Raw genomic sequence first — 20,648 nt, 5'->3', positions numbered from 1 at the left:
TTCTCTAGTCAAGTCATGTTACAGTTCTTCCATACTTGTTTTGAAAAGGCTGTGTTTAAAGTATACTGTATGTGTAAACAGAGTGTGTAAAGCACTCTGACAGGGTGAGGCACCATTGAAAAAAGTTGCCTTTTAAGTCTGATTTTTTTACATCTTTATTTTGACAGTTTAAGAACCAATGACATACCTCTATAATGATTTAAAAAAAAATCCTCTTGAGAAAACAAACAAAAAACCCACAAAATAAGATTATTTCATTGTACATTATCAGCACAAGATTAGGCACTCTGACAGGGTGAGGCACAGGCACTTTCATTGTGGAGTGTTACCGGTTCTAAAAAAGCTTACTCACTGACCTTGTATTTCTGGCCCCGACATAGCAGCCTGTATTTTAAAAGTTCTGTTTATCCCTGGTCTTTTCTTATATACATATCAAAAGTAACTTAAAAGAATCCAAGAGGGCCATATTTCATGTTATCTAAATGTTAAGATGAGAATTTGTAAGTAGGCGTATTATATAAATTATGCATTCTTGCCTCTGCTAGAAATAAAAAAGCAAAGAAAAAAACAAAATATAACCAACCCCTAACCCTTCATAGGTACTTTATAAATACAGCTATTAAACCATAGCTTTGTGTATATCACTTCCGGAAAGTATTTAAGTTAGTAGTTGCATTAGTAAATGCAAATATTCTCTATTCCTTATAATTAGTCTTCCATATATTTACCGGTTTGAGGCTCTACCCAGTGACATACAGTGGTAGTGAAAGGTTAAATATGCAACACACAAAACCTGAAACTGACATTAGTCACTAAAACAAAAACTGAATTCCTAAATCCAAGCAATCAAAAGATGTTTATTTTTTATAAAGATCTGTAAAAAAATAATTTTTCAAACAGCTTTACTTTCATAGAGAAAACTTTCTACAGAGGTTGACTAAGATTTTAATATTTTCAATTGTACCATCATTAAATAAGGTGGGACACCATATAAATTTCATTGCACTGGAAGAAATGCAGAGCATTTTTAATATAAAGTATACAGAGCATTCTAGGCAACTACAGCTGTGTTACAGCTATGTGTTCTTTTGGATTTGGTCCAAAGAAACCTGAGTCTGTTTCCAGAGAGAATGAAAATGTTATAGACACCTGATCAATTACTCCTTACCAAAGGATGCACAAAAATAGCATCCTTGTAGATCCCACTGAATCCAGCTCCCAACACTGACCCTTCTTCTTCCCGTCCCCCATCTCAGTTCACTTTGGGTTCCAGGTTCAGTTCCTAAAACACCAGGCATCCAGATTTTCTTCAGACACACGTCCTGTGGTCAGATGAACTACCCAGGTTTCTAGTCTGCCATCACCTCTTCTGTTCCCAGATCTCGGCCATGTTAAGATCCAGGTCTTTAAGGCCTTTTAAGGCTTGAAGATTTCCAGTGTAAAAAGCTACATCTGCTGTGACCAACCTGAAGAGTGGGAAAAAGGTATTTGTAAATGTAACACTTCTATTCAGATAATTAAAGGAGCAATATTCAGATGCTTAGCTTAGCTGCTAGAATAGTTTTAAATTCAGAATTACTTGGGATAAAAATGTTGACACTTAGCAGATTCCCACTATCTAAAGGGCCATTTAATACTGATTTGGTAATGTTTGGAAAAGGAATAAACCGGTGCCTTTTATAGTCAGTTTCGTGACAAATTCCACCTGATAAAATGAGATTTATTTTTAAAAAGCATAAACTAAGAAAATAACAAGTGAAACTGAAATCGTTTCAGTTAGTTGTCATGAAAACGTGTGTGTGTGTGTGTGTGGCTACGATAGGAGAAGCTCAAAGCTCAGGTTTCCTGGCAGTGCCTAGAGATTAAATGAAAGTTGGGGTTCTTATGCAAACACAAGTGAGTCTCAAGCTTGACACTGAGGGCTGAGGCTGGGCGGACGGCTCAAGGGTAGGGTACTTGCTTAGCATGAATAAGGCTGTGATTCCATCTCCCACAAAGCACACACAGTGTAACAATTGTATTACTAAAGACTCACTTTGGTGTGCAAACCTGTCAGACTCATACCGACTTCAAAACATTTCCTTTAGATCCTGAACTGAAAAGCAGGAGCTGTTTAGCCTGGGAACTCTTAGAAACTAAAGTGTAATTTGTTATTTTAGATGCTGTTTTGTTGATACTGTTTTGTTGATATTCTTTTTTTCAATCCAGGTATGTTTCGGAGTTCAGGTAAGTTTGTAAAAGGAATTGTGACAGCATTAACACACAGAGGCACAGAAAACAAGACTGTGCATGCACTGGGGGCAGTGGGTGAGAGGGACTGAACTCTAGGCCTTACTAGGCAATCGCTCTCACTGAGTTACTCCCCAACCCAAATGGAAGATTGGAAATTATAAAAAGAACTAATCTTAAAAGGAACATCAGCTGAGCAAGGATTTTTCTCTCCACCCACAAAGTGCCTCAGAGGAACACCTAAGAACCTTTATGCAATTTTTTTTTGTAGTGCAGTATGGGTGATGTGTATAATTTAATTCATTTAGGAGAAACTCTATTAATGGGCAAATAAAATATCATTATGATTGACTTCAAGTCTTTAGTAGCTTACCAATGTAGAATGGAACCAGTATGTATGAACTACTTAGCTAACAGTCACATGTGGTTTAGGTACAGTCGTTGACAGCAGCTTGGTCTGCTGGCACACAACAGATGCTGGTGAGATGCGAGAAACTCCTACCCTCTAAAAAAAGCAGGTTCTTCCCTCCCCAGCTGGCCCTCCAAGTAGCCAACAAGGGAATAACACTTCCTAGATCATTCTGGGCTGGGAATGTTTACATTAGGAATCTTTTCTATCCAGCCTTTAATCTTGAACGGTGTCTCTAAATGATTCACAATCCAGATTTGGAAGAAAAGGTCTTAATTTCCTGATCTATATAATGCTTGACCAGTCAATTTGTAAATGGCTTCACAGCAAGAAAATGGATCACGAACATTTAGTTATCAGCTAGGTGTTTCTGTGATTTCATTTAGAACATCCAACTTTCCAGTCACACCTGGAGATAAGTACTACAGTAACTTGATATGAGGGGAATCAGGACCCAGTGTGACTAAGCAGAGGTCTAAGCTTTTCAGCTGTTCTCTAGCTGCATGAATGAGTTGAATTACAAGGAACAACAGGAAGGCGAGCAAATACTTTGTTCATGTCATTCCCGCTTCTAAACTGGCTCTGAATCAAGAAGATGCTATTAGGCATCTAAAATAGAAATAGCATATTTCTCTTGCATTTATTTAGGTTACCTATGACCAATATTTCTTATCACTCATAGGGTAGTTTTTCAGGCACCAGAGAGATGGCTTAGCAGCTCTGAGCACTTGCTGTCTTAGAGAGGACCTGGGTTAGTTGCCAGCACCCTCATGGCAGCTTATTACTTTAACCCCAGTTACAGCGGATCCAATGCTCTCTGTCTTCTCGCTTCCAAGAGCACTAGGCGCGCACATGGTACATAAATAGACATGCAGACAAAACACCCATATACACAATTTTTTAAAAAAAGGTAAATATGTGGCACACCAAGAAAACCATACCAAAGTTTAACAGGTAGTTGGTGCTTTTTCTTTTTTTAATACACACACAAACACACCCATTTCACATGCTAGGGATGAAGCCAGGACCTCACAGATGGAAGGCAAGTGCTCTACCACTCAGCAACATCCCCAGCCTCAGATTAATCTTCAATTCTCTTTTGAAAGGAAGAAAGAGTTTTTTTTTTTTTTTTTTTTTAATTATTTCTAGGACACCTTTAATCCTAGTACTTATAGGCAGAGGCAAGGTGGATCTCTTGAATCGGAAGCCAGTCTGGTATACATAGCAAGAGGTGGTCCCTGCCTAAAAGTCAAAACAACAACAAAAAGTCTAAGAAATTTCAGGCCTAGATAAGGTAATTATCTTATTCAAAATTTTAGATATAAGTTAGTAGGTGGCAGAGCTAGAGTTTATCCCAAACTTTGTAAAATATGAATCCATTGGTTTTAAAATGTAATACTATTTTAATAATAGATTATTTTTCAGAACTCTTCCAAAATAAGGCATAGTTTACCCTCATCATTTTAGAAATGAGGCCACTCCCCTAGTCCAAGGGTCCTGGAGTAGAGCTCTGAATCCTGTCTGTTCACAGCAATACCGCTCAGCATCTATGAGCCACTAGCCCGCACTGCCTCACTGAGAGGGTCTTTAAGGTGCGGCAAGGAGCTGAACACGGACAGCCGTCATTAACAGAGACAGTGGGAGGAAGATACAAAGAGGCTGTGTCCACAAGAGAAGAAAACAACGTTGCTGACTTGGTGGTTTTCTTCTTCAGTATGATGGCAGCAGGGAAGCCGACCATGAACACTGACAAGGACTAACATTCAGCACAGAGCAGTGGTGAGAGATTAAGATTCATACCCATTTTGAGGTCCTCCATCATTTATTACATTTAAGTGTGACAACTGCTTTTTCAAGTGGAGTTTGTAACTTGCATTAATTCTTAAAAATAACATCTGAAAAAGAAATAAAAGTTTCTTAAAGTTCTGAAATCGAAGATAAATATCTGTAATCAATAAATGGAAAAGGTTTTTTTTTTAAATCTTTGTTTTGACATAGACTTTTAGGATGTTCTTCGGAAGCACTGAGCTGCTAATTCACTGTGGTTTCCTCGGCCATTGGACAAGAGTTCTTCCCCCCACTCAGCAGCACTTCTAGCAGTAAAACTCCCTGTATGTACAGTAGGAGAATTCCTCAGGGCTACATAAAGAGTCAAAACTAGGTGAAAATAACACAAAGTAGTGGGGATTTTTATCTTAACTAGGAACTTAGTGGGGGTGATGGAATAAGACGTAAGAGGTAAAAGCTACCTTTACCCGATTACTCTATGGAAATAATTTAACGATCTATTTACCAACATGTACATATACGGGCACCTATGGAAGTCTGGACAGCTGCTGGTATTTGAGTGGTAAAAGGAGCATACATGCCAGGAACTCCTGCAGAACCTTAGCAGAGAGAAGCTCCCTGACGTGGCTCGCAGGCTCTTGAGTTAGAACTCAGACAGCAAATGTAGTCAGAGATGGGGGAATCTTACTTGTCCGAGGAGGTGTGTAGCCATCTCCTCAGAACTGAAACATCCCTCCTAGAGTGGGAAGAGGCCTATCCAGCTCCCCGGGCTCAGGAGGCTCAGTCACATGGTTACATGTACTTCCCCCTCCTCACAGGTGCAGAGGCAGTAACAACTGTGGAGACTCCTGAACTTCCTGCAGGCATTAAGGGTTGTTCAAGGAGCTCCAGGAATGCAGCTCTGAGCTGTCACCCATGCCTGGGTGGCTTTTCAGTGAGTCACTTCTGCCCTGTAAATAATACTAATAGACTCGACTATTCCACTGGCCTGTTCCTGGTGCCCTTCCTGGGATGAGCAGACATTGTTAGCCTCTCCCAGGGACGCTAACACAGCTGAAGGATAGCTGGCCAACAAGAAATGACAAGGGTAGCCATGTCTGTCTTCCCCTCAGTCTAAGCCCTGAGGGAGTTAGATGATGCTGAATTATGAGGTTAATGTTATTAAAGAAAACCTAGGAAAGCATGAAGAATGCAAACAGCTGGTGCAGAAGTACAGGGTCACAAGGAAGAGCAGGAGCTGCAAGAACACAGAGCACAAAGAAGGCCGCCCCACTACCATCTCATGCATACACAAGCCATAGGAACAAAGTTCTGGATAACAACCTACTGGGAGTTAAGCCCCCTGGTACACACTAGTTTACATCCTTACACTGCACCATTCTACAGCTGGCTTGAATGACAGTATCCAGTTTAAGGAAATTAACTGGATGAATAAAAATGAGGAAAGGATGAAGTTCTGGACTTTGGAGGTTTCAGGGCAGAGAAAGAGGCATGGGACATAGAGATCCCAAAGAATAAACGTGTACTACTTCTGGTGGACACAGCAGGAAGGGTAGATACCTTATTCCCTTCCCATGTTTGGTCACAGTTGAGAGGTATCCCCACCCTTTTTACCACAGACCACTCATGTTCGTCTAGTAAGCAGTAATGACTGACTTATGTATATGCTAATCTTAGCACTCCACTGCTAACTTCTCTCACCTCTAATTTGCTATAACCTCAATTTATAACATCATAGATTTATTGATAGACGCCAACTCTGATTTCCACACTAACAATGTAAAGAGTGATAATAGAAGTTTTGACCTCTTAACAATGGGTAACAACAGGTGACTAGAAGCTCTGTTTAGTTCTCAACTGCCAAAACAAAAGACATTTGAAATTAAAACATTTTATTCACGCCTCACTAATCAATATAACAACCTAAAAGATGACAGCAAAGATGAACTACACTTAAACTTAACTGGATCTAAAGCACATACAAACTCCCCTACTGGTATGAACATAAAGGGTTAAAATCGCAAAGGTCTTTAGAGTTAGTACTCACCTGTGTTTGTTCTTCAGGAAGAAGATCAAATATAGCTTCATGCATTTTTGTCATTTGCTTACAAATATTCCTGAAACAAGGGGAAGGAACAGGAGCTTTCACCTCGTACTGGCAAGGGAAAAAGAATGAGAATTATCTTTAGTCTTTTGGACTATGCAGTGTCTCTGACGTTCCCTGAGTTGGGTTTTCTGTGCCTCCATACATCTAATTCTGGCAATAGCGCTCAGGTCTTCAGCTGAGGTTTGTACTACCATACTAATCTTAAGAAACTTTTGGTCAATAACTTCATCTAGTTTATGGGAAGTAAAACACTTTACTAGACCATAAGCTGCTTCCAGCCTTAAAAATGCCATTTGGGTTTAAAGCTCCTTCAATTCCTATCTAGTTCTTACACAGAATCATGAAACGTGACTTGTGTGGCTGGCTCTTTCAGGGAATGCTTTCCTGATTATTCTTGCTGTCCCTGTGCATGTACTCCATCCCTCTGCTGGCTGAATATGCTACACTGTGAGCAGACCACAGTCTCCACACTTGTCAGCTGGTAGAACTTGGAGCTGCTATGAATTATGCCGTTATGAACAAGTGTGAAGGTTTTGGTGTGGATTATTTTAGCTCTTTAGGATATGTAAGTAGAAGTCAGTGGGTCATATTAACTTCATGTTTAACTTATCAGGAAATGCCAAACTATATTCCAAAGTGGCTGCACCATTTCATAACACCACTAGCAAGATGTAATGACTAGGCTCTCTGCCTCCTCACGAAACATCACTATTTCTGGAGTTTTGATGTTGTTTTCAAAATATCCTAGAGGTAGAAGAAATTCAGATACATGAAGGCAAATGTAGGCACTGGGGATTATAAGGCCAAGAATGTCATGGACTCACAGCAAGCACCACACACTAGAGAAAGGGTCTGGACTCACTGAAACCGGAACTGAGGTTGCAAGTCATCTCATTTAGAGTCATTTGCTTTGTCACCCCTAAAATGGCTAACCCATCCCCCAACCATTCTCCATCTCTGCTTTTCCTAATGGTGATCTCACTTTCATTACCGCACCCTTCAGCCACCTAAACTGGACACGACAGTAACTCGCTCCACCCGAGAGACCTTTCCTTACATTCTTCTGGAATTTCTCTCTGGGGAAAGAGCCACTAAAGACACACTACCTCCCAAATAGTAACTTCCCTGCTCCCCGCTCATCGTGCTGTGGCATCTCACGTCAGCACACTGCGCCTTCCCAGGGGTCCCCTCTTCCTCATCCTTTTCTTCAGTCGCCAACAAGCAAAGCTTCAACAGAAGTCCCACAACTGCCCCTTTTCTAAAAGTTAATTTTATTAGCATATAAAGAATAAGGTTGCATCCATCGATTCCAAAAAGCATTATGCTGAACAAAAGGAGTCTGGCAAAACAGGCTGTAACTCCGTATGAAGGACTTCTGGGAGAAGCAAAACTAAAGTGTCCAAGAGAAGGTTTGTCAATAATTTTCTTTATCTTGAATGCGGACATTTCATTACATATGTGTGTGTGTATATATGAATTTTAATACACCAAATTGTGTACTTGAAAGAGTGAATTTTATTGAGTATAAATTATACCTCAATAAACCTGAATTACACTGATTTATAGCGATGGAGACTATTGCAGTGTGCCCATTCCTGTGTGTGCAACCCAGTGCATTAGCAGACTTCAGCCTCACCTGAGTTATAGTAACAACAGCAGAATATTGGCAGCTGACACTTTACTAACACTTGCTACAGTCAAACACAATAAAAAACGAAGTGCACAACACACAGAGATACATATTCTCTCCCTAACTCCCACTCTACCCTCTGAGAGCATCCTACTATTCCCATCTGGAGGATGGTCCTTCACTGGCCAGTCTGTAGCAAACATGAGACTTAATTTGGGTGTGCCTCTCTAACTGTGACACAGAATTGGTTTCTTACACTTTCCAACATGTTATCTCAGAGACTTTTGCATGTTAATCTCATTGCCCCCACCCCACCCTTTAAAAGCAAACTTCACATGCATGCAACAGCCGGAGTGCTTTCCCAGCCCCTCTCTCCCAGGTGGCGACCATGTCTCCCACAGCAGTAAAAGCTCCAACATGTGGAACCAATTCCTTACTCACAATGTTTCACATATGCTTCTTTGTTGCTGAAGCTATTCTAAGTTTTCCCTACTAGATCTTTACTATTTGAGGACCAGATGGAAGACTGATCTACTCTGTGCTGCCCTGTTACCCAGCACAATGGTTTGCATAAGTGAATAAATGAGTAAGATACTAATTAGTCTAGCTGTCAGTATAATTGGAGATAGACTCATTCAATACAAGAAATTGCATCCTTATTAGCGTCTTAAAATAGTCTAGACTATATTACTGTGGCATATATTTTCAAAATTAAAATTTCAGGCAAGAAAACGAAAAGCTAAAAACTAAAAGACAAACCCAAACAAATCCTGTCTTCTATTTTGGTATGAATTTTTAAAAAAGATTAAAGTTCTGGGCAAGCAAGTCAGGGAGCAGCAAAGGCAGACTTGTTAACATGGGAATGCAAGGTGCCAGGCAGACAGGTGGAAAGCTACCATGAAAGAAGCACACACCTCTAAGGCCTGGCCACATCCTCTAGGGCAGTAACACAACAAAACAAAACCGTGGAGGGGAATGCTCTAGTTTATCAAAACAAAGAACTTGAGAGACACAACCAGCAAATGTAATGAACGAATCACACAGAGGAAATCACAGTAAAAGGTAAGCTGACTCACTGGCTAAGTCCCAAACAGGTGAGGTGTTAGCAGAGGACACGGGAGTTACTGGTAACATCCTTAGGTGCGGTAACTGCAGTGTTCTTATGGAAGACTGTTCCTTTAAGATTTGATTTGTGTGAGAGGGTGGATGTCCAAATGTCGACATGTGACTGCAAGTGGACACCCGTGTGATACTCCTCCAGTGCCATTCACCTTATATTATGAGACACATTTCTCACTGGCCTGAAAGTCACCAAGATGGCTAAGTTGGCTGGCCAGCAAACCCCAGGCATTTGCCTCTCTCCACCTCCCCTGAGTAGGGACCACAGGCATTTGCCACCATGCTTCCCTCTTTTAAAGACAAACAAAAAGACACCCATTGGTCCTACGTGCAAGGAAAGCACTTTGCTGACTGAGGGATCTCCCTAGCCTTCTGAATTAAATATGTTACAGTGCATTTGAAGCAGGATGATACATGCACCTGAGTACTGGGAGATAAAATACCATCCTGCTTCAAATCTATGGTAACATATTTGAATAAAAAGCAAAATGTCACTATCTGTCAAATATAGGTAATAAATATGAATACTGAAAAGCTTCTCAGGAAATTCTCTTCTTATGGATAGAGAGTGTCAGTGCACCAATATGACTCCCTGTCTTTATCTCCCTTACTCCCCCAGGCCATTTGGAAGATGAGAATCAGCTATGCAAAATGTGAACATTCTATTGTGCTCTTCTCAAAACTGAGAGACAGGGTTTGCAATGCAATTGTAAGCCCGACCACTAAAGGGCCCGAGGAGATGATAAAATTTTCCTAGGGAAAAAAAAGTGAAAATTTTGACCAATCAGTAAATACCTCGTAAACACTGAGATTCTTTTACCATGTCCCTATGTATCTAGAATTCTCTACAAAATGGAAAATCACAATGCCTTAGACATATGCCAAGCTTAATCATTTAGAAGAATCATTACCTTTGACAAAAGCTTATCAAATAGGCTGTCCATTATCGCTACAAGCTTAGCTGATATTTCGGCTATATGGTCATGGTAATCCTGTAAGGAGAAATAACACTGTTTTTAAAATTTCCTAAGACATATTTCCAAAACACTTAACAATTAAAGAAGACATTTGTGAAACTCCAATAGAAAACAGGTGAGAAGTACCTTGGTGATATGATCAAAATGCCTAAGCATGCTCCATTGCTTAGGGGGTAGTCGGGCTTCAAAATGAGCCCGGATCACAGGGATGTAGTGCACAATTAACTGCAAACACCGTGAAGAAAGGGCTGCAGTTGGGGAGTAAATAAGAATGGAAAAACAAAGATATTAGTTGATTTTAATTATCAAATTAAGTAAAAACATCCACACTAATCCTATACAGATTCCAGTTTATTTCACAAATGAAAACAATATTTCATTTGCACAAGGAAGTAGTTTGGCAATGAACACGCTACTCTCCCACTGTGCCCGTGAACAGCCCGAGGACACTGGCACAGCTGATTCTTTTCCCAAAGTGCTTTCTAATGCAGATTTCCGGAAATACTTTGTACACAGTATTACATTTTAGAGAGCGACACATCTTCCATACAGCCTGGAGCAATGGGAACTTCCTAGAGCGCACATACACACCACATGAAGGCTAATGTGGCACCTGCTCTTTCACAGGCTCCGGTCCAAGCCATATGAACATCAGGCATAAACACGATACAAGAGACATTCTAACAACTCAGTAAGGGAACTAAATGAAGAATTCATACCCAAATTTTTTGTAGTTATTGTTTTTAGTCCAACAACTTGCAATGCACCAGCTCCAAGAACTAACTGGCAACTTCTTGAATTGAAGTACTAACAAAGGAAGAAGGAAAAGATTCTGATCAGTTCATTAAAGTGCTAACTGCCCCAGAAACACAAATATACTCCTTCTCTGCTCACCTTCTTCTCATTACAAACCATGAAGTTATGTTTTAGTTGAATTTTTCTTTAAATTTAGAGACAGGTTTCACTCTGTGGTGCACACTGATCTGAACTCACTACATAATCCATGCTGGAAATTCTCCTGCCTCAGCTTCCCAAGTGCCAAGAGGAATGGCTCGCTACAATGGTTTGATGAATTTTCTGGTAAAAGTAACTATAATCTATTTATACATTAATGAAAAGGGGACAGGACAGGTAGACTCTAATTGACTTCTGGTGGGGAAAAAAAAGAGAAATCTAAAAATCAGTTTTTGAAAATTAATCTCTAATCTACATTTACAAAAGCAGTTAGGTTTTGCGTTGGTGGTATAGTGGTGAGCATAGCTGCCTTCCAAAAGCAGTTAAGTTTCAATCACTCTTTTCTATTAAAGATCTATATTTCATGTGTGTGAGTGTTTTGCCGCAATTATATATGTGTACCATGTCTATGCCTGGGCTCTACATAAGTCAGAAGTAGGCAATGAAACCCCTAGAACTGGAATTACAGATGGTTTTGAGCCACAGTATGGGTTCTGGAATCTTCCTCAAGAACAGTAAATGGTTTTAACCTCCGAGCCAACTCTCTAACTCCAGTTTCTGTCACTCTTCATGAAAGTCCTTTATTTTTCTGTACATGTGTGTTCACATATGTTTGGTGCCTCCAGGACCACCCTGTTTTTGTTGGTGCTAGGGACTCAAACTCTGGTCCAGCACACTCTCCTGAACTCCAGAGAGGAAACAGAAACCAGGGAACAAAACACTCACCCAACAAAGACAAGACCAGATATCAGCACCTAGACCTATAACCATTCTGCTTCTAAATTCCTAGATGCCAGTGTAAAAACACAGTCAATAACAAATAAGTAGAACAATTATGTGTCTCCTAGAGCTCAGAAACCCTCCCACAGCAGGTCCTGAATATTCCAACAGAGCTGAAGCACAAGAGAAAGACCTTAAAACAACATGTATGGATATGAGAGGTTCTTAAAGAGGAAATTAATAAATCCCTTAAGGATATCCAGGACAATAAAAACAGCAGAAGGAAATGAATAAAACTGTTCAAGACCTGAAAATGGAAATAGAATCAATAAAGAAAACCCAAACTGAGGGAATTCTGGAAATGAAAAGTTTAAGAATTTAAGCAGGAACTATGGAAGAGAAAATAAAATCTTAGGCACTGAGACACAGCAGAAGGAATGGATACATCAGTCAAAAGCAATGTTCAAACATTCCTGGTACAAAACATCCAGGAAATCTGGGACACTATGAAGAGACCAGATCTAACAATAATAGAAATAGAGAAGGACAATGTAATTTAGCTCAAAGGCCCAGGAGGTATTTTCTACAAATTCATAAAAGAAGATTTCCCTAACCTAAAGAAGGACATGCCAATAAGGTACAAGAGGCATACAGAACACCAAATAGATTAGACCAGAAAAGAAAGCCCCCTTGGCACATAATAATCAGAACATTAAATGTATAGAGCAAAGCAAGAATATTAAAAGCTGCAAGGGACAAACACCAAATAACATATAAAGACAGTACTATTAGAATTACACCTGACTTCTCAATGGAGACTCTAAAAGCCAGAAGGGGTTGGACAGATATGCTATAGACTCTAAAAGACCACAGATGCCCAGCCCAGACTACTATACCCAACAAAATTTTCATTCCCCATGGATAGAAAAATAAGGTTGTCTATGATAAAGTCAAATTTAAGCAATATCTATCTACAAATCCAGCCCTTCAGAAAGTGTTAGAAGGAAAACTCCAACCTAAGGAGGTAAACTACAACCATAAAAACACAGGGAATAAATAATCTCAGAGTAGCAAAATCAAAAGGGAAACACATACACACACACATACACAAAACCACTACCACCACCACCAACAACCACAACAAAATAACAGGAATCAATAATTACTGGTCATTGATACCTCTCAATAGCAATAGACTTAATCCCCCAATAAAAAGACTCAGACTAACAGAATAGACATGAAAACAGGAACCATCCTTCTGCTGCATCCAAGAAATACAACTCAACATCAAAGATAGACAGTATCTCAGGGAAAAAAGATGGAAAAAGATATTCCAAGCAAACAGACTCAAGAAGAAAGCTAGTGTAAACATTTTAATATCTAACAAAATACACTTCGAACCAAAACTAACCAGAAGAGATAGAGAAGAACACTACACACATCAAAGGGAAACTCCGTCAAGATGACATCTAAATTCTTCACATCTATACTCCAAACACAAAGCACCAAGTTCATAAAAGAAACACTACTTCAGCTAATCATATTGACCCCACACACTGATAGTGGGAGACTCTAGACCCCACTGTCACCAACAGAAAGGTCATCCAGACAAAAACTAAACAGAGAAATAATGAAACTAACAGATGTTATAAGCCAAATGGACCTAACAGGTATCTACAGAACAGTTCATCCAAACGCAGAAGAATATATTTTCTCCTCAGCACCTCACGGAACATTCTGCAAAATTGACCACATATACTTTGTGACATACTCAGTCACAAAGCAAGTCTCAACAGGTTCAAGAAAACTGAAATAATTCCCTGCATCCAGCAGGTCACTATAGATTAAAGCCGAATATCAACAACAGAAACAAGAAAAAGTTTACAAACTTGGGAAACTGAACAACTCTCTACCGAATGGGTCAGGATACAAATTAAGAAAGAAATGAAAGACCTTCTATAATTGACTGAAAATGGATACACAGCATACCCAAACTTAGGAGACACAAGCAAAGCAGTTCTACAAGGCAAGTTCAAGCACACTGGAAATCTCAGACGAGCATCTTAACTGCATACCTCAAAGCTCTAAAACACCAAGAAACAAACACACCCCAAAGAAGTAGACAGTAAGAAATAATCAAACTAGCCGGGCAGTGGTGGCGCACGCCTTTAATCCCAGCACTTGGGAGGCAGAGGCAGGCGGATCTCTGTGAGTTCGAGACCAGCCTGGTCTACAAGAGCTAGTTCCAGGACAGGCTCCAAAACAACAGAGAAACCCTGTCTCGAAAAAGCAAAAAAAAAAAAAAAAAAAAGAAAGAATTTGTCACTTCCCTGGGGCATACAGCAGCCAGTGACAAGAACACTAAACACTGGATTTCTGGATTTCTCTTTGCAGCTGCGCTCTTCTAGGTCAAAAGGGCTCCCTGCTCCCCACTGCAGCCCTTCCTATGCCCACCCTGCTGGTAACACAGCCCACTGAAGGGGTGGAGGGCGGAGGCCTGGCTCTCAGACTGAGCCTGCAGGCTTTCCTCCAATGCCTCTTCTGTTTGCCTGGGTCAATTCTTTCTTTAGGGGTGAGTGGAAGTTTGCTATTCTGTTTTGGAAAAGCAGCCAGGTTCTCTCCTTCTAGCCTTTGTGAATGAGAGTCAGGGTGGGAGAGGCAGGGAAGCGCTCTATAGCCTGCTTGCCGGATGGACTGGCCGGCCACTTAAGCTTGCTTTCAGCCTGCAAGATGCAGCCCAGCTTCTGCTCTTTCCTGCGGTGGGGCTGGTGCAGTCTGCCCATCACCTGCAGCCTCAACCCCATTCTGAGGGGAAAGCCTTGTGCCCACGAACGCCTTCTCTGCGTTAAAGTCGGAGCTTCTTGGTGTCTTCCCAGGCAGCCCCCACTCAAGGACTTCTCTATAAAAGCACTTTGTGGGCTTTAGAGACGCTTGCTGCCGACCCTGACACCTGAGTTTGATCCCAGGACCCCTATGTTCACAAGCTGCAGACGCTGTATTCCTGAAAGCCCCGCCAGCCCCTCCTCCCCAGCACTCTAGGTGTCCCGAGGACCAATGAACAGCTCACAGCTCTCCCGCTATCGGTACATTCTNAATTAATAAATAAATAAATAAATAAATAAATAAATAAATAAATAAATAAATACATAAATAAATCTTTAAAAAAATCAATAAATATAATCCATCATACAAACAAACTCAAAGACATAAAACCACACGATCTTCTTATTAGATGCAGAAAAGGTCTTTGACAAAATCCAACACCCCTTCTGGATAAAAGTCCTGGAGAGAACAGGGACACAAGGGGAAAACCTCTACATAATAAAGGTACTTTATACAGCAAGCCCATAGTCATCATCAACTTAAATGGAGAGAAACTCAAACCAATCCCACTAAAATCAGAAACAAGATGAAACTTCCAACTCCCTTCATACATATTCAATACAGTACTTGAAGTCTTAGCTAATACAGTAAGGAAGACTACTGAAGGTGATTAAGGGAATACAAATTGGAAAGGTAGATGTCAAAGGGGTGCCATGAAAATCCACAAACAACCCAGGATGATATCAAAGCAATAGGTTGCTCTCCACAAACTGACAGTAAGACGCCATTGCTGAAGACAACACCTACACAACTCACTGAACATGCAGAGGTCACGTTGGAGCATACATAGAACCTTCACCCCTGCATTCTAGTGTCTTTGGTACATGAAGATACTCTGCAGTCTACTAAAAGAGAAAAGTAAACACCAGTCCAACCACAATCCCTTTGATCTACAATGCTGTCTTGCTTGCAAAATCTGCTAGGGAAATGGTGGTACAAAATTTGTGGGAGTAACCAACCAATGTCTGATTGGTCTTAAGGCCACTCCATGAGATAGAACCTATACCTGACACTGCTTGGGTGCCAAAAACCAGAGAACAGATGGCCCAGAGACCTAGGGCAAAAACCAGAGAATAGACAGCCCAGAGACCTAGGGCAAAAACCAGAGAATAGACAGCCCAGAGACCTAGGGCAAAAATCAGAGAATAGACAGCCCAGAGACCTAGGGCAAAAACAAATACTACTGGTCTTAAAAAAACAAAATCAAGTTGTGCTAGAATGACTCCTAAACAAGACCTTGTTGCAATCATAAATCAGTGCCTTATTCAGCCATCGTCAGGGAAGGTTCCTCTCAAATAAGATGGAAACAAATACAGAGACTCACAGCCAGACATTATGAAGGGAAACCTCTGAACACACAGCTCTGAATAGGATGTCTCCATCAAATCTATCCTCTCAGAGCTCAGGGAATCCTTGGAAGAGGAAGTGGAAAGAGTGTAAGAGCCAGAGGGATGGAGGACACAAGAAAAACAAGGCTCCCTGAATCAACTGAGCAAAAGCACATTCAAACTCATAGAGACTGAAATAGCAAGCACAGGGCCTGCCCAGGTCTGCACCAGGCCCTCTGTGTACATATCATAGCTTTTACTTTAGTGTTTTTATGAGCCTTTCTGAGCATGGGCACAGGTAGGTCTCTGATTCTTGTGATTCTTTTGGGCTCTTTTTCCTCTGTTGATTTGCCTTGTCCAATTTCAATGTGTTGATTTTATACTTGATTTTGTTATATGTTGTTATCTATTAGAAATCTGTTTTTTTTTTCCTAATGAGAGCAAAAAGGGAATGAATCCAGATGGGAAGAGGTATAAAGAAACTGGACAGGGTAATCAGAAGATTACCTGTGAGAAAAAGCATCCATTTTAAATAAAGTGAGAGTAAAGAATAAAGCCTTTGTTATACTAGCACATAAGAATACTTATTAGTATGAAATAGCTAAAATCATCAAATTTCATTACATTAATGGTTCCAGAAGAATGTTAAAAAAAAAAAAAATCTCTGACTTGAGTGAGCCGAAGCTTCCAGTGAGCTCCTGCCAGGTACCAGAAAGCAGTTTAGGTTCTGATCTCAATGAGCTGAGTAGTGTTCAGTCTTCTCATCATTAACAGCACTATGGACATGAGGCCATGTGAGTGCACACATGTGCACACATGAGCACATACACACCTCACACATGCACACAATGAATATGGAGAAGACAGAGCACTTTGTCCTTATTGATATATAAAGATGGTCAGTATCACAAAACCCTACCCTAAAAATAACTTGGTGTTTTAGAAGTTAAAGATTAGTTACACTCTAATAAATGAACTCTTCCAACTATTTTTCAAATAAATGGGAAAAGCTGTACACACCTTCAACAAATCTGTCAGACGAGTGAGCATGTCAGTGGTAACAGATGGAATGTTATCCACACACTGGCAATATTCAAGGATGATTCTAATTAACAGCAAGACAGTTCTAGAAGAAAAAGATAACCCACAGACACTCATCAAAAAGTCAAATAACCAGTTCAAAACATCTATGGCGATATACCATCTTGGCGGCTGTATAACTTCAGAGTCAGCTACAAGACACTGATAATGAATGTCTCGTCAAACTTTGTGCTGTAGAAACGTCATTTTCTCTGTATGGCATTTTTTAAAGATTTATTTATTTTTATAACACATGTATGAGTATTTTGCTTTCATATATGTTTGTGTACCATATGCATGCAGTACTCACTGAGACCAGAGGAGGGTTTCGGATCCCCTGGAGTTTAAAAAGATAGTTGCTAGACACCATGGGTTGCCAGGAACCAGACTTGGGTTCTCTGCAAGAATAACAAGGGCTCGTAACTGAGCCATCTTGCCAGTCTCTCTGGATGGCAATTTTAAGCAAGTTTCTACCATACACAAGTATTCCTTTTCTGGGAAAATCAGAAACACTGAAAAAAAGACTGCTCAGTGGTTCTGCTCACTCATGTAAACAGTCCTCAATTATAGCTCTTGAATTAACGAAGGGAGGACAGTTCGGATTTTCTCAGTGATATAAAAGAATTTATAATGCTCTAAGGAGAACATAATGTCCTAGGAAGTTTACTGAGTGGTCACAAAAAGATGAGAAACTATCAGTTTAATAGCAGGACAGGTCACAGTGGGGAAGAATGACTTACTGTAAGACATCTAAATTCATTCAGCTTTCAGAAATGAGAAAGCCATGTTAAATAATGCTTTATAAAAGTCTGCAAGTTTAGGCTGGAGAGATGGCTCAGAGGTTAAGAGAACTGACTGATCTTCCAGAGGTCCTGAGTTCAATTCCCAGCAACCACATGGTGGCTTACAACCATCTGGAATGAGATTTGGTGCTCTCTTCTGGCCTGCAGACAGAACACTGCATGCATAATAAATAAATAAATCCTTTTTTTTTTTAAAAAAAAAAAAAAGCCTGCAAGTTATTAAGAACTAAAATTCAATAGAAGCATCTAGACTTTTAAACTCATCTGGGAGCCCACGTATGTCTCATGCCTGCTCTAGAGTCTGCTCTGTGTGGTGTGAGTCCACTGCAGATCTTTATAATCTTCCTAGAAGATGCCTTCGTCCCCTTTAGCCAGGAAGTTCAGTCTTTTTGGCAACAGTTTCTTTTCTTAAAGAGCCAAGAAACTCGACAAGGGGGACCATTTTCATCAAGCACATGCAATGTAACTGGATAACAAATCAGTAGACAGAAACGACACTTCAGCTGGAGGGGCTGAAAACAGCTTTGCCTCCCAGAGACAAGCAAAGATTCCAGAGGGCAGGAAGGAGTGTCGCTGTGAAACATACTTCAGCAACCTGAAAGTGACTGGGAAGAAGCTTCCAGCTTAAGCATCCTTTGTACGGCTGCCATGGTACTAAGAGAACTGAAAACTGGAAGTCAGTAACTCCCTCACCTCTGCAGAGAGACAATTCTACTGTATACATTGTTGTGACAAGATACTACTCTCTTTATAGAAGGAACAGCTACTTCAGGAAACACTGACAAGAATCAAAGACAACACAAATTTTTCACTGCTTTAAAGACCATGGTGAGTTTAAAATTTCATAAAAGGCATGCAGCACAAATGATAAGTATGTTTCCAGTTAACTTCAATTAGAGATATATTTATTGACAAAAGAGCAAAAGACCAATGTCTACAATGACAATAGTGAGGTGTGCTAAATGATACACAGAACAGCAACCATTTTCTGATAGAACTGTTTGTGTTTCACTAAAACTACTATGCTATGTTACACACAAAGAAGCTATAGAGTAAAAAGAGGCAGCAAGCGCGTGAGTGGTAAGAATGGTACCACGCAGTTCCTACACGGGCCTTGGGCTGCCTCATACATTTCCTGTTACATGAGAAAACCAGATCCTTTCTGTGACACCAGTGTAGTCCTTGATGGGTAAAACATACTACAGAACAATGGAAAATTAAAAAAAAATCATAAAATCTCCCTTAAATATTTTATAGTTTTTAACATTGTTATTGAAAATTTGCAGTTCACTCCAAGGGAGAACAAGAAGGCTGTTTCACAGAGAAATGTGCTACTCACCCGACCACAGCATACTGGTGTCCTTCAACAACAAGGACTTCAGCTGGCTTCCTTTCTTCCGTAGCTAGAAAACAAACAAACAAGAAAGGTAAGGGACAAAATGAAACAAATTACTAGAAAAAAATGAAAATGGTAGTTCCTGTTTAGAACCAGAACTATCTCATCTCTGAAACAAAGACTCCTATCTTGGGAGTACATTACTTTAGAGTCAGACTTAGGTTTGAGTCCCACTATTGCAAATACTGGCTGTATGATTTTGGGCCAATGACTTAAGTTCTTTGTAGCAAAACTATCTGCCTGTTAGGCTCGTTAGAATGACAGGAGTAGTGATTATAAACCGCCTCTCCGTGGGACCTGGTACACAGTAGATAATAGTCATCCTTTGAAGTTAGAACTGGGTTAGAGGCAGAGCTAGCATTTTACAATGGCTACTTTTCATTATTAACATTAACTCTTAAAGAGCGCAACCAAGACATTAATTTTCAGCATGTGATGTTTTATCACTTGAAACAAAATTTGACATTTTTAGGTAAAAAGAAAAATAAATTAGATCACTGTCTTGGAGCAGCCAAATAATTAGCTTAACAAAGGCATATAATTATTGCTTTTCCTAAGTTTCAAGTTTCTGAAACCTTAAGACATAATTCCTCTTTTCTTTCATGCAAATAAAGTAAGTTCTAGTATCAATTCAACTTGAACACAGGTCTGTTTGTTTTGTGGTGGCAAGTACTTTCTAATTAACTCTCTCTTGCACACACACGCAAGCAGAGCAGGTAAGAGACAGGTCCTTCTGTCAGTCTGCCTGGATCCGAGTCCCTACTCTCCCATTTCTAGTTCTCTAACTCTAAACGACACGTATAACCTCGCTGTGTTCCAGCTTCTGATTTGTTAAACAGCCTCGTTTACAGAACATCAATTACATAGTACCTGTAAACTGCTTAAAACAACAATGCCTAGCACCAGACAGGCACTCAGTATTAGATATCAGTTAACCCTCCCTTCTCTGGGGCCGTAGTCAGTACCTAGTAAGCCAGTGAGTGCACAGTGGATACAGGCATAAGAACCCAGGATCCCTAGTCATAAGGACTAGCAAGGGCTAACCAAGTTCTAACAGCACACACTCATGGTCAGCAAGGCAGGCCTGGGGAACTGAGACAGAAACAAAGTATATAAAAACTCCTACCACAAGAACTTCCAAAGAGGGCTGGAGACCTGGCTCAGAGGTTAAGAGCACTGGCTACTCTTCCAGAGGTCCTGAGTTCAATTCCTAGCAACCACAAGA

General features: G+C 40.2%; 1 protein-coding gene across 3 annotated transcripts in view; it reads right to left on the bottom strand.

The window, feature by feature from the left end:
- Positions 1-137: 137 nt before the first annotated feature.
- Positions 138-20,648, bottom strand: part of Vps54 (VPS54 subunit of GARP complex) — a 77,595-nt gene continuing 57,084 nt past the window's right edge. For all 3 annotated transcript variants that reach the window (XM_050141119.1, XM_050141117.1, XM_050141118.1), the window contains exons 16-23: positions 19,367-19,430; positions 17,165-17,270; positions 10,979-11,066; positions 10,386-10,507; positions 10,194-10,274; positions 6,474-6,581; positions 4,439-4,533; positions 138-1,466 (exon numbers count right to left, since the gene is read on the bottom strand). In XM_050141119.1, coding sequence (XP_049997076.1) covers positions 1,361-1,466; positions 4,439-4,533; positions 6,474-6,581; positions 10,194-10,274; positions 10,386-10,507; positions 10,979-11,066; positions 17,165-17,270; positions 19,367-19,430 — 770 coding nt within the window. In that variant the 3' untranslated portion in view covers positions 138-1,360. The remainder of the gene's footprint in view (positions 1,467-4,438; positions 4,534-6,473; positions 6,582-10,193; positions 10,275-10,385; positions 10,508-10,978; positions 11,067-17,164; positions 17,271-19,366; positions 19,431-20,648) is intronic.

The sequence above is a fragment of the Alexandromys fortis genome, unplaced genomic scaffold (genome assembly GCF_014885135.2).
Source record: "Alexandromys fortis isolate MF-2015 unplaced genomic scaffold, M_Fortis_MF-2015_v1.1 scaffold_7, whole genome shotgun sequence".
NCBI lineage: Eukaryota > Metazoa > Chordata > Mammalia > Rodentia > Cricetidae > Alexandromys > Alexandromys fortis.
This window is presented reverse-complemented; position numbering and strand designations above follow the sequence as displayed.